This window comes from Nerophis ophidion, linkage group LG10 (assembly GCF_033978795.1).
Source record: "Nerophis ophidion isolate RoL-2023_Sa linkage group LG10, RoL_Noph_v1.0, whole genome shotgun sequence".
In the NCBI taxonomy this organism is placed as follows: domain Eukaryota; kingdom Metazoa; phylum Chordata; class Actinopteri; order Syngnathiformes; family Syngnathidae; genus Nerophis; species Nerophis ophidion.
In genome coordinates this window covers 57,728,697-57,742,077 of record NC_084620.1, presented here as the reverse complement: position 1 = coordinate 57,742,077, position 13,381 = coordinate 57,728,697, and the positions used below count along the sequence as shown (strand labels likewise).

General features: G+C 39.3%; 1 protein-coding gene across 6 annotated transcripts in view; it reads right to left on the bottom strand.

Moving 5' to 3' along the window:
* Positions 1-13,381, bottom strand: part of celf2 (cugbp, Elav-like family member 2) — a 431,239-nt gene that overhangs the window by 54,840 nt on the left and 363,018 nt on the right. For 5 of the 6 annotated variants that reach the window (XM_061914208.1, XM_061914209.1, XM_061914211.1 and 2 more), the window contains 2 exons: positions 8,389-8,523; positions 226-305 (listed from right to left, as the gene is read on the bottom strand). In XM_061914208.1, coding sequence (XP_061770192.1) covers positions 226-305; positions 8,389-8,523 — 215 coding nt within the window. Of the gene's footprint in view, positions 1-225; positions 306-7,898; positions 8,062-8,388; positions 8,524-13,381 lie in introns of those variants that run through there. The other variant, XM_061914213.1, reaches the window with a different exon arrangement.

Genomic DNA, 13,381 nt, shown 5'->3' with positions numbered 1-13,381 from the left:
CCATTACGGCGCAGCTGATGAGGTCTGCAGTAACCTCCTTCCCGCGTGTCAAAGGTGTTTGTTTTCACCGTTTTCTCCTCCCGGAGGTCGAGGGGAGCGTGGCGCTGACACAACAATGATCATGAGCGGCGTCGTGCATGCAGCAGCTGTGCGCACGCCGCCGCAATCAAGACGTGGTTATAAAAGAAGGCGATAAGAGGGGGGAAAAAAAAAAGAGTACAGTACCTCCATGGTCTGAGACTGGTGCATGGCTTTGATGGCATTCTGTGCCATCGCTCGGGTGGAAAAGGTGACAAACGCACATCCTGTAGGGAGGGAGGGGAGGGGCGGGACGAGGGTAGGGGGCGGGGGTGGGGGGGGCACAGGGATGGACAGACAGTGGGCAGGAGGAAAGGGGCGGGGCCAGAAGGGCAGGAGGAGGAAAGACGAGAAAGAACAAAAACAAGACAAAAGGGTTGGACACGTTTTGCCGTTATAAAAAAAAAAAACCCACAAGAGACCCAAAACAGAGAACAGGACAACAGTGTTCTCGGTCGCTATAGCAACAACAGCAGGAAAAACGAGCACAGTGTCATGACAACCTACAAACCCCACCCCTCTTTCCCCGGGACTCCACCTCCCCGCCATCTGACGCGTCTGATTGGCTGTCCCTCCTGGGACCGCGTTTGTTCGGGACTGGGCGGTACCAGTCAGGCTGGTATCGGCGATACCGATACCGATACAAATGTATGTCTGCGAAAATTTGAAAAGTTGTGTGTTTTCAAATAAAATTTCTACCTCAAAACATCAATAGTAAAAAAAAGAAGGAGTAAAAAAAAGCTGCAATATTTCAAGTAATCGTTATTAATAGTATAATTATTTACCTGTTTTTAAATATCATATCTGTTTTAGCAATTAAAAAAAATATATATATATGTATCAAAATTCCCAAACTTGACTTTTCAGTAAGTAAAAATTCAGACACCCCTGATCTAAAATATTAAAATCTCCTAAAATAAAATGTTATAAATACGTAAAATATAAACATAGTTTAGTGAAATAATACTAACTTATGAATGGATGTGAAAAATGACAACAAGCATGATAACAAACTGTTAAATGTGTAACTGAACACTACTATTGTATATCATTAATATTTTATTGTATTCTTATATTCTGAGGAAAAAATATAATATGTAAGAAAAAATAGGGTTTGTCATGAGAAAAAGATTAAATGTTCTAAGTAATAATTAATAATAATAATATCCTAAGTCACCAATAATACAAAACTAACACAATATCCGTTTATAGCATTAAAGATAAATACAAATAAAATAAAATCAATATGGGCCTTGCATACTTTGATTTTTATGTTTTGTGGCCCTTGGTGGAAAAAGTTTAGACACCCCTGATCTAAAATTTTAAAATCTCCCAAAATAAAAAATAAAAAATATTTAAAGTATAAATATGGTTTAGTAAAATAATACTAATAAATGAATTAATGTGAAAAATGACAACAAGCATAATAACAAACTGTTAAATGTGTAACTGAACATTACTATTGTATATTAATAATATTTTATTACATTCTTATATTTTGGGAAAAAATATAATAAAATGTAAGAAAAAATAGGGTTTGTCATGATAAAAAGATTAAATATTAAAACAAATACTTATTAATAATAATAATATACTAAGTCACCAATAATACAAAACTAACACAATATCCGTTTATAGCATTAAAAATAAATACAAATACAAATAAAATCAATATGGGCCCTGCATACTTTGATTTTTATGTTTTGTGGCCCTTGGTGGAAAAATTTAGACACCCCTGATCCAAAATTTTAAAATCTCCCAAAATAAAACTGAAAAAATATTTAAAATATAATAATACTAATATATGAATGAATGTGAAAAATGACAACAAGCATAATAAACTGTTAAATGTGTAACTGAACATTTCTATTGTCGTGCAAGCAGAAGTTTTGACACACTAGGTCATGTACAATCACATTATTCATATTTTATTATAATCTGACATGGGAAAAACTATAATAAAATGTAAGAAAAAAATGGGTATGTCATGAGAAAAAGATTAAATGTTCTAAGTAATAATTATTATTTATCATTTACTAAGTTACCAATAATACAAAACTAACACAATATCAGTTTATAGCACTAAAAATAAATACAAATAAATAAAATCAATATGGGCCCTGCCTACTTTGATTTGTATGTTTTGTGGCCCTTGGTGGAAAAGGATTAGACACCCCTGATTCAAAATATTAAAAGCTCCCAAAATAAAATTGAAAAAAATACTTAAAATCTAAACATAGTTTAGTAAATAAAAAGTTTGGACACTTCTGAACTAAGTTAAAGTAGCAATGATAGTCACACACACACTTGGTGTGGCAAAATTTATCCTCTGCATTTGACCCATCACCCTTGATCACCGACTGGGAGGTGAGGGGAGCAGTGAGCAGCAGCGGTGGTCGCGCCCGGGAATCCTTTTTCTTTCATTTAACCACCAATTCCAAGCAGGGAGGTAATGGCTCTCATTTTTATAGTCTTTGGTATGACTCGGCCGGGGTTTGAACTCGCAACCTACCCATCTCAGGGTGGTATTTTTTGCGCTCTGTTTAATGTTTTTATTTTGATTTTGATATTGTCAGGCTTGTCCCCTGACAGTAAGGTTGTGTTTTAGTTTTTCCCTCTGTGTGTGGTATTTGCTGTCAGCGCTCTTGTTTTGGTTCTGCTTTCCTGTTTGCTGGTTCCTGTTTCCAGTTGGTTCCGGTCCTGGTTCCCGGTTTGTGTTCTTTTCGTTAATTTTGAAGATTAAATAATGTTTTCCCGCACAATGCCGGCCGCCTTCTCTGCATCTTGGGGTTCGTGTTAGGCTGGATAGGCTCAGTAGAAGCATTTAAGTCTCACCTTAAAACTCATTTGTATACTCTAGCCTTTAAATAGACTCCCTTTTTCGACCAGTTGATCTGCCGTTTCTTTTCTTTTTCTCCTATGTCCCACTCTCCCTTGTGGAGGGGTCCGGTCCGATCCGGTGGCCATGTACTGCTCGCCTGTGTATCGGCTGGGGACATCTCTGCGCTGCTGATCCGCCTCCGCTTGGGATGGTTTCCTGCTGGCTCCGCTGTGAACGGGACTCTCGCTGCTGTGTTGGATCCGCTTTGGACTGGACTCTCGCGACTGTTTTGGATCCATTATGGATTGAACTTTCACAGTATCATGTTAGACCCGCTCGACATCCATTGCTTTCCTCCTCTCCAAGGTTCTCATAGTCATCATTGTCGCCGACGTCCCACTGGGTGTGAGTTTTCCTCGCCCTTATGTGGGCCTACCGAGGATGTCGTAGTGGTTTGAGACACTAGTGATTTAGGGCTATATAAGTAAACATTGATTGATTGATTATTCTGTCAGGTGGAGTTTGTGACGAACCCCAACATGCAGACAAGGCGGCAGGCAATGTGCGGGAAAACATTATTTAATCTTCAAAAATAACGAAAAGAACACGAACCAATTGGAAACAGGAATAGGAACCAGCAAACTGGAAAGTAGAACCAAAACAAGAGCGCTGACAGGAAATACTACACACAGAGGAAAAACTGAAACACAACCAAACTGTCAGGGGCAAGTCTGACGGATATTCGAGCATCAAGATCTGGTATCGGTGGTATCGCTATTTCAGTATGGATCCACATATCAGGACTGAGAAGTGAGCTGTGTGATTAAAGGAGATATTTAAAGTGAAGTGATCTATATTTATATAGCGCTTTTCTCTAGTGACTCAAAGCGCTTTACATAGTGAAACCCAATATCTAAGTTACATTTAAACCAGTGTGGGTGTCACTGGAAGCAGGTGGGTCAAGTATCTTGCCCAAGGACACAATGGCAGTGACTAGGGTGGCGGAAGTGGGAATCGAACCTGCAACCCCCAAGTTGCTGGCACGGCCACTCTACCAACCGAGCTATGCCGCCCCATCAACGCCCCCCCCCCCCCGGACCCTCAATTGCGGGCTAAGAAAGTCCTCAAGCTGTGTCACACACACCAGACCTGACCAGCTGGGCCAGGACCAGGACTATGGAGTCTAGCGCCATCTATTGCAGACTTTGTGGAAAGGATGGTCCGATACTCACCACACTGACGACTGGTGAGTATTTTCAAAGTTGACCCGGTCAGTTCTACAAAATAAAGTCCATCCCAACGTGAACCTCGTTTTGGGTTTTTTGTCCCCCCCCCCCCCCCCCATGCGACTCTCGTACTATAAATACCTAGCGGGGCCGCGTTCTGTCGCCCACGGAGAAGCAAACAGTACTTTAATGAAAGTAGGCTAGCTCCCCAGGCCCGGCGGTCCGCTGGTGGTGTGATCCATATTTTATTAATAGCAGCACGGCGCCGAGCCTCTGATTGATGCTGCTGTCGTTAACGGCGGCGCAGCTAGCTACTGGAGGGCTGGGACTTTCAGTAGGCCTTAAGAACAATCATCCCCTCCAGTTTGTCGTGTGTGTGAGAAAACACAAGACCTCCTTCAGCGTTCAGTGGAACACACGTGAGCGACGTCAGATGTTTTATTATTATAATGAAATGACGGCAGTCGTTTCCATGAGATTACCGTATTTCCTTGAATTGCCGCCGGGGCGTTAATGACTTTAAAACCTCTTCTCACTCCGGCACTTACCAAAGGCATGCGGTAAATATAGGCCTGCGCTTATAAATTTGAGTGTGATTTAAGGATGCATCATGAAAAGCACATTTAATTAAAAAAAACTAGGGGTGGGCAAATTAGTGCGTTAATTATGAGTTAACTCATCAATCTATTAACGCCGACAATTATTTTATCGCACATTTGCGTATGTTGTTTTCATGCTTTTATTTTGTTAACGCCTTTTCTTAACAAGATGGCGTCGAGGGGCTCTTGGTAAATATGGAACATTTGGCAAAAATACCGGACAATTTTGCAAATTTCATGGCTGGCTTACAGCGTGGTCACTTACGACCGCCAGACAATTCTGGATGTGGATAGATCGGGCCGTTTTGGACTGAATGAGGCGTGCTTGCTAGACCGGCTAGCTAGCATGGGAATACTTTGCCGGCTACATCCAGCGGCCTGTGAAGCAGCGGAGTATATGTGTTGTCTGTCTATTTATGAATAATGCAGACCAGGAGTGTTGGCTGAGTTCTTAACGTTTATATACGTTAATATAGGTTTTTTAAACATAAGATCCCTGATAAAAAAAATGTTTCTGCTGTTACCTCAGAAATTGCCTGTTCAGATGTTATGATTGTGGCTCAGAGATTTGTATGTAGATTATATTTATTTTCCATAACAAACAGGATAACTTAAATACCCTGGCAGTGGCAATAAGCTTAAATGTTTGTATTTACATTTTTGGAGTTGATTTTCATAAAATATGCTATTTAACTGCTACTGTTTAACAAGGACTGATTTAAATTGTGTTTGCACAACAAATGTTTTGGCGCTTTTGTTCATGTGGGAGAATATTCCAATAAAGGTGCACTACACACTACTTTTGAATTCATTATTGGGCTTTGCGTATACAATGCAGTTAATCGCGATTAATCAGAGAAATAGTGCGATTAACTTCGATTAAAATGTTCAATCGTTGCCCAGCCCTAAAAAAAACATTATTATGGTCTTACCTTTACTTATAAATGAAGCTCCTTCTGATCAAAAGCATCGATAACTTGTTTACAGAAGTCTTCCTTATCTTTCTTTGGTTTTAAAAGTCTCTCTGTCTCGATGGAGATCTTCCTTTATTACCTCCTGCTTCCATTGAAAGTCCAGTTTAGAAAAACTGTTTTATTTTAGATATGTAATCCCCCATGTTAAAAGTGCAAGCGAGAGGAAAAAATAAACTCTTGCTGTTTGTTGTCACTTCTTCTGCAGCCGAGTAGTCGCAAGAAGGATCACTAGCGCCCTCTACCACCAGCAGGCGGGAGTCATTTAATGAGTCATATTTGACACACGCAGCTACGGTATATTAATAAAACATAGCTGCTTACTGTTCTTTTTAGCATATTCAATAGCTTGGACCTTAAATCCTACTGAATAGCTCTTAATCTTCTTCCCTTTATGCGATTTCAAATGATTGAAATCAGCCTCCTCCATTTTGAAAACGATGACAGGTGAAGTGTCACTCGTGACGTGACGAGTTTGACCCGGGGGAAATTCCAGGCATATGCTAATTATTTTGCGAAACGAGCTCGACCCGGCGGAAATTCTACACATGCGCTAATAAAAATAATATTTTGCGAAACGGGTGTGACCCGGCAGTAATTCTAGGCAGGCGCATACTATATACCCGGCGGCAATTCAAGGAAATATGGTAGTTTGTAATAATCTAACGATTTGGCCAACTTATAATGACGATAACAAAAAATATAGTTTTTTCATGAACTGTGTACTAGTTTTCAGAGATGGCATTTAGTTCCCATTAAAACCTTCACATGTTGCACAATGAGATGTAAGCATGGGATCATGTGTACCTTTCTGTTCGTAAAATATTTATATTTTTTTGGTATTCGTTTTATATAATAACAGCAATTCATGATGAATATTTATAAATGAAGATTCTTAATAAATGACAGTAGACTAAGCACACATTTGATTGGTAAATCACAGTTTAACAAGCTGGATTTAGACTACATTATGTGCGGTGATGGAGTTGTCCGACTTTTTGTGTGGCTGTAAACGCATCACGGGCTAAGTGCCTTGTGCGCACCTGTTGGCGCAGGTGAGAAAGAGAGAGCTGTTGATGTGAGAAAGTTGGTCTTGGTCTGGTTTGTACGACAGAAAATGACCATTATTTTCATAATAATAATAATAATAATATATTTTATTTGTAAAAGCACTTTACATTGAACAAATAACCTCAAAGTGCTACAGTGTATTTAAAACACACACAAAAAAAACAACAAAACAACAACGCTAGAACCACAAATAGCTGCTTCCAACAAGTACAATAAATAGTACATAAAATAAAAACTCGAACAGCCTAATAGCTAGAAATTGCACGCACATATCTAAAAAGTTTTTTTTTTTTAATTTTTTTTTAAAGAAAGGTTATTAAGGCTTTTTTGAAAGCATCCACAGTCTGTGGTGCCCTCAGGTGGTCAGGGAGAACGTTCCCCGGACTGGGAGCGGTCTTCTTGGTTCCAGTTCCTGCACGTCTCCTTAAGCGCTCGTTTCCCTCACCCGGTCGCAGTTGCCAATCAGGTTGCTATTTATGCCGGCCTCGCCCTCCAGTCAGGGCTCCGGGGATTGTATCCTGTTTCCTGTTTTCCTCGCATTTCCTTCTTTTAACATTTTCTGCGCTACGCCTGCCGTCTCTGCATGTCGGGGTTCAAGACCGACGGAAGTCCCTGTTAGCTTCGGTCACGTGTTTATGGCCGCCAATAACGAGTTCCGCTCCACAAAGTAATCGATGTCCTCCTTAAAGAGAGACGTTACAATAATTAAACAGTGATGACCAAAACTGTTTCTTCTGTTGTCGTCATTTACATTGAAAATTGTCATGCGCTTATTTATCAGTTTGTGGAATGCTCTCCCTGACCCCCTGAGGGCACCTCAGACTGTGAATGCTTTTAGAAAAGGCTTAAAACCCCTCTTTTTAAAAAAAAACAAAAAACAAAACAAAGCCTTTTTTTTTTTTTTAGATATATGCATGCTAGTGAGGTGGAGGTACGTTAGTAGGACAGATCTTTGTGGGACAGCCAGGCAGAACACGCCTTCTAGAATCAGGGGAGAGTGGAGCGCTGAGAAAGCCACAAAGAAACATCCAGAACAACAACAACACAACAACAACAACAAGAGGACACTGAAGCTGCCATGACACACAGGAAGCACAGGTGGGAGGGGCTTAGGGGGGTGGTGGGAGGGCACCTTTGGCGCTGTCGTGTGATTGGTGGAGGTCTGATGATGGGACATGAACCATGGAAATATTTTTAGGATGTGGAATGGGTTAAGAAATGTGTAAAAATGTCCACATTCTGGAAACAATAGGAATATTTTCATGAAATGTGTCAAATAATATGAAAATGATGTTGAATTGTGGCCAAAATGAAATAAAAATGCACTGATGACCTTTGACCTCACCCTCAACATGCGAAGGGCATGGCCACAGCGGGGGTCAAGCTGGAAGGTGAACCACATGGACAGGGCGGGGATGGGGGGGGAGGAGGAGGAGAAGAGGTGGGTGGGGGGAAAAAAGGGGGCGGGGTCAAGGGAGAGAGGGGAAAGATGCTATATAGAGCCAAAATATTCACACAACAGCCCCAAGACGGCGCTCAGCGGGACCGCCGTCGCGGCGCTCTGGAGGCTGTTGTGCCGACCGTCCACGCCGCCGCCGCGGACGGAGGTGAGACGCACGCACCTCTGCTCAGCCCGTCGGGTCCTCGCAGGATCCGGCACTCCTCGATCTGCCCGAACGCCGAGAACATGACCCGGATGTCGTTCTCGTTGCACTTCTTGGACACCATGCCGATGAACAGCTTCCTGTCTTCCACCGCTGCGGCGAGAGAAGAAGAAGACGACCGTGTGACTGTCACTTTAAGACGCATCACACCAAACAAACACTTTCTTCTCGTGATGCACCAGGCTTTTATTTTTCTACTTCCTGTTTACCACATCCTTTTGCAGGCAGCTTCATCCGGCGCCTGGGGGGCGGAGCAACCAGTCAGAGTGACTCAAACTCACCAGGTAGACGTCAGATTATGATGCAATAGTTTGTTAATCACTTAGTTAGTTAATTAGCGGCATAAATCACACATGTATGGAGGGATTTGAATTCAAGGAATATCAGAAATGGGATAAGCAAAAAGCGATCACATATTTGGGCTGATCCGGACAATTTCTACTATGTTGCCTTAGGACTGTCCTTCTCACCTAGTGGTACGAGTTTTACAGGTATTATTATCACTGGAGGATGAGGAATAGCGAAACCTGCTTCACTACACACCGTAGGATGATACAATAGCTCACCAATGTAAACAAATGCCATGGGTGGATCTACAGCTGACATCCACTGTAATGATACCAAGTACAAGAGCATATCTCGTCGATACGACTGTGATTACATTGATATTTTTTATCGTCACAAAATCTTAAAAAAAAAATCATATTATGTTTATAAAGTCAGTATGTACATCCCTGGACACTATGAATACAACCAATGTGTGATCCTGTAACTACTTGGTATCGGATCGATACCTAAATGCGTGGTATCATCTAAAACTAATGTCAAGTATCAAAGAAGAGAAGAATAAGTGATTATTACATTTGAACAGAAGTGTAGACAGAACATGTTAAAACGGAAAACAGCACGACACCTACCCTTTACATCAGTATTTCTTAACCATTACTATTGGTTTATTAGAAATATTTGATTGTATGACCCTGTAACTATTTGGTGTCGAATTGATACCTAAATGTGTGGTATCATCCAAAACTAATGTCAAGTATCAAAGAAGAGAAAAATAAGTGATTAGTGCATTTTAACAGAAGTGTAGATAAAACATGTTAAAAGAGAAACCAGCGCGACACCTACCCTTTACATCAGTATTTCTTAACCATATTATTATTAGTTTATTAGGTATTATATTTTATTGCATAATCCTGTAACTACTTGGTATCAGATCGATAACTAAATGTGTGGTATCATCCAAAACTAATGTCAAGTATCAAAGAAGAGAAGAATAAGTGATTAGTGCATTTTAACAGAAGTGTAGATAGAACATGTTAAAAGAGAAACCAGTGCGACACCTACCCTTTACATCAGTATTTCTTAACCATATTATTATTAGTTTATTAGGTATTATATTTTATTGCATAATCCTGTAACTACTTGGTATTGGATCGATACCTAAATGTGTGGTATCATCCAAAACTAATGTCAAGTATCAAAAAGAGAAGAATAAATGATTAATGCTTTTTAATAGAAGTGTAGATAGAACATGTTCAAACAGAAAACAGGACCAGCGTGACACCTACCCTTTACATCAGTATTTCTTAACCATATTATTATTAGTTTATTAGGTATTATATTTTATTGCATAATCCTGTAACTACTTGGTATCAGATCGATACCTAAATGTGTGGTATCATCCAAAACTAATGTCCAGTATCAAAGAAGAGAAGAATAAGTGATTAGTGCATTTTAACAGAGGTGTAGATAGAACATGTTAAAAGAGAAACCAGCGCGACACCTACCCTTTACATCAGTATTTCTTAACCATATTATTATTAGTTTATTAGGTATTATATTTTATTGCATAATCCTGTAACTACTTGGTATCGGATCGATACCTAAATGTGTGGTATCATCCTAAACTAATGTCAAGTATCAAATAAAGAGAAGAATAAATGATTAATGCTTTTTAATAGAAGTGTAGATAGAACATGTTCAAACAGAAAACAGGACCAGCGTGACACCTACCCTTTACATCAGTATTTCTTAACCATATTATTATTAGTTTATTAGGTATTATATTTTATTGCATAATCCTGTAACTACTTGGTATCAGATCGATACCTAAATGTGTGGTATCATCCAAAACTAATGTCAAGTATCAAAGAAGAGAAGAATAAGTGATTAGTGCATTTTAACAGAAGTGTAGATAGAACATGTTAAAAGAGAAACCAGCGCGACACCTACCCTTTACATCAGTATTTCTTAACCATATTATTATTAGTAGGGCTTCACGGTGGCAGAGGGGTTAGTGCGTCTGCCTCACAATACGAAGGTCCTGCAGTCCTGGGTTCAAATCCAGGCTCGGGATCTTTCTGTGTGGAGTTTGCATGTTCTCCCCGTGACTGCGTGGGTTCCCTCCGGGTACTCCGGCTTCCTCCCACCTCCAAAGACATGCACCTGGGGATAGGTTGATTGGCAACACTAAATTGGCCCTAGTGTGTGAATGTGAGTGTGAATGTTGTCTGTCTATCTGTGTTGGCCCTGCGACGAGGTGGCGACTTGTCCAGGGTGTACCCTGCCTTCTGCCCGATTGTAGCTGAGATAGGCGCCAGCGCCCCCCGTGACCCCAAAAGGGAATAAGCGGTAGAAAATGGATGGAAAATGGATTATTATTAGTTTATTAGGTATTATATTTTATTGCATAATCCTGTAACTACTTGGTATCAGATCGATACCTAAATGTGTGGTATCATCCAAAACTAATGTCAAGTATCAAAGAAGAGAAGAATAAGTGATTAGTGCATTTTAACAGAAGTGTAGATAGAACATGTTAAAAGAGAAACCAGCGTGACACCTACCCTTTACATCAGTATTTCTTAACCATATTATTATTAGTTTATTAGGTATTATATTTTATTGCATAATCCTGTAACTACTTGGTATCAGATCGATGCTTAAATGTGTGGTATCATCCAAAACTAATGTCAAGTATCAAAGAAGAGAAGAATAAGTGATTAATGCATTTTAACAGAAGTGTAGATAGAACATGTTAAAAGAGAAACCAGCGCGACACCTACCCTTTACATCAGTATTTCTTAACCATATTATTATTAGTTTATTAGGTATTATATTTTATTGCATAATCCTGTAACTACTTGGTATCAGATCGATACCTAAATGCGTGGTATCATCCAAAACTAATGTCAAGTATCAGAGAAGAGAAGAATAAGTGATTAGTGCATTTTAACAGAGGTGTAGATAGAACATGTTAAAAGAGAAACCAGCGCGACACCTACCCTTTACATCAGTATTTCTTAACCATAATTATTATTAGTTTATTTGGTATTATATTTTATTGCATAATCCTGTAACTACTTGGTATCGGATTGATACCTAAATGTGTGGTATCATCCCAAACTAATGTCAAGTATCAAAAAAAGAGAAAAATAAATGATTAATGCTTTTTAATAGAAGTGTGGATAAAACATGTTAAAAGAGAAACCAGCGCAACACCTACCCTTTACATCAGTATTTCTTAACCATATTATTATTAGTTTATTAGGTATTATATTTTATTGCATAATCCTGTAACTACTTGGTATCGGATTGATACCTAAATGTGTGGTATCATCCAAACTAATGTCAAGTATCAAAAAAAAGAGAAGAATAAATGATTAATGCTTTTTAATAGAAGTGTAGATAGAACATGTTAAAAGAGAAACCAGCGTGACACCTACCCTTTACATCAGTATTTCTTAACCATATTATTATTAGTTTATTAGGTATTATATTTTATTGCATAATCCTGTAACTACTTGTATCAGATCGATACCTAAATGTGTGGTATCATCCAAAACTAATGTCAAGTATCAAAAAACAGAAGAATAAGTGATTATTACATTTTAACAGAAGTGTAGATAGAACATGTTAAAACAAAAAGTAAGCAGATATTAATAAGTATATTAATAACATTTTTTTTTTTTACAGTTTGTCCCTCATAATGTGTAGAAAATAACAGGTGTATAAATGACACAATATGTTACTGCAGACTAATTAGGAGTCTTCGTTTGTTTACTTACTACTAAAAGACAAGTTGTCTAGCCTGTTCAACATTTTATTGAAGGACTAAATGACAATAATAAACACATGTTTCATCTACACTAACATGTGTTGTTACGATAAAAACAATAACGAAATTTTTTGTGACCCCCTTTATTTAGAAAAGTATGGAAATACTTACTAATAATAATATTGGTTGGCATGGGGACAACCCTAAAGAGCAGCAGGCTTGGTTCGTCTAGAAACTTCCAGGAAGCCAATCGAGAAAAAAGGTTTCTGCTTACCCCCAAATCTTCCACACCGGACAGGCTAACCCCCTCCAACCTCCGAGGACAAAGCTACGAACAATGGGAGACCGGGATTTCGGCACCGCCACTCCCAGTCTGTGGAACGCACTCCCTGACCACCTGAGGGCGCCACAGACTGTGAATGCTTTTAAAAAAGGGTTAAAAATCCTTCTTTTTATAGATATATGCGTCATAGCTATTCTAGCTACTAAAAGACAAGTTGTCTACTATGTTCAACATTTTATATAAAAGGACTAAATGACAAAAATAAACATGTTTCATCTACACTAAGTTGTGCTACAATAAAGACAATAATGAAATGTGCAAAATATGTTCTTTTTCCTCGGGGGGTGTAACAGAAAATACTCGTGCGTGTGCTCGAGGTCTCGCCTCCACCCACAGAGACTAAGACAAGAGGGTTCACTCAGTTTGTTTGAGGGGATTTGTTTACTCTGTTCCGAGTTCCTCTTCATGGTTTTTGGTGCCGAGTGCTCTATTCTGCACCACCACTTCCATGCTGCTCACTTCCAGGCCACGTCTAGTTTCGATTTTTTTGTATTTTGTGCTTTGTTACAAGTTTTGATCCCCACTTATGCTCCACGTCTGCCTTT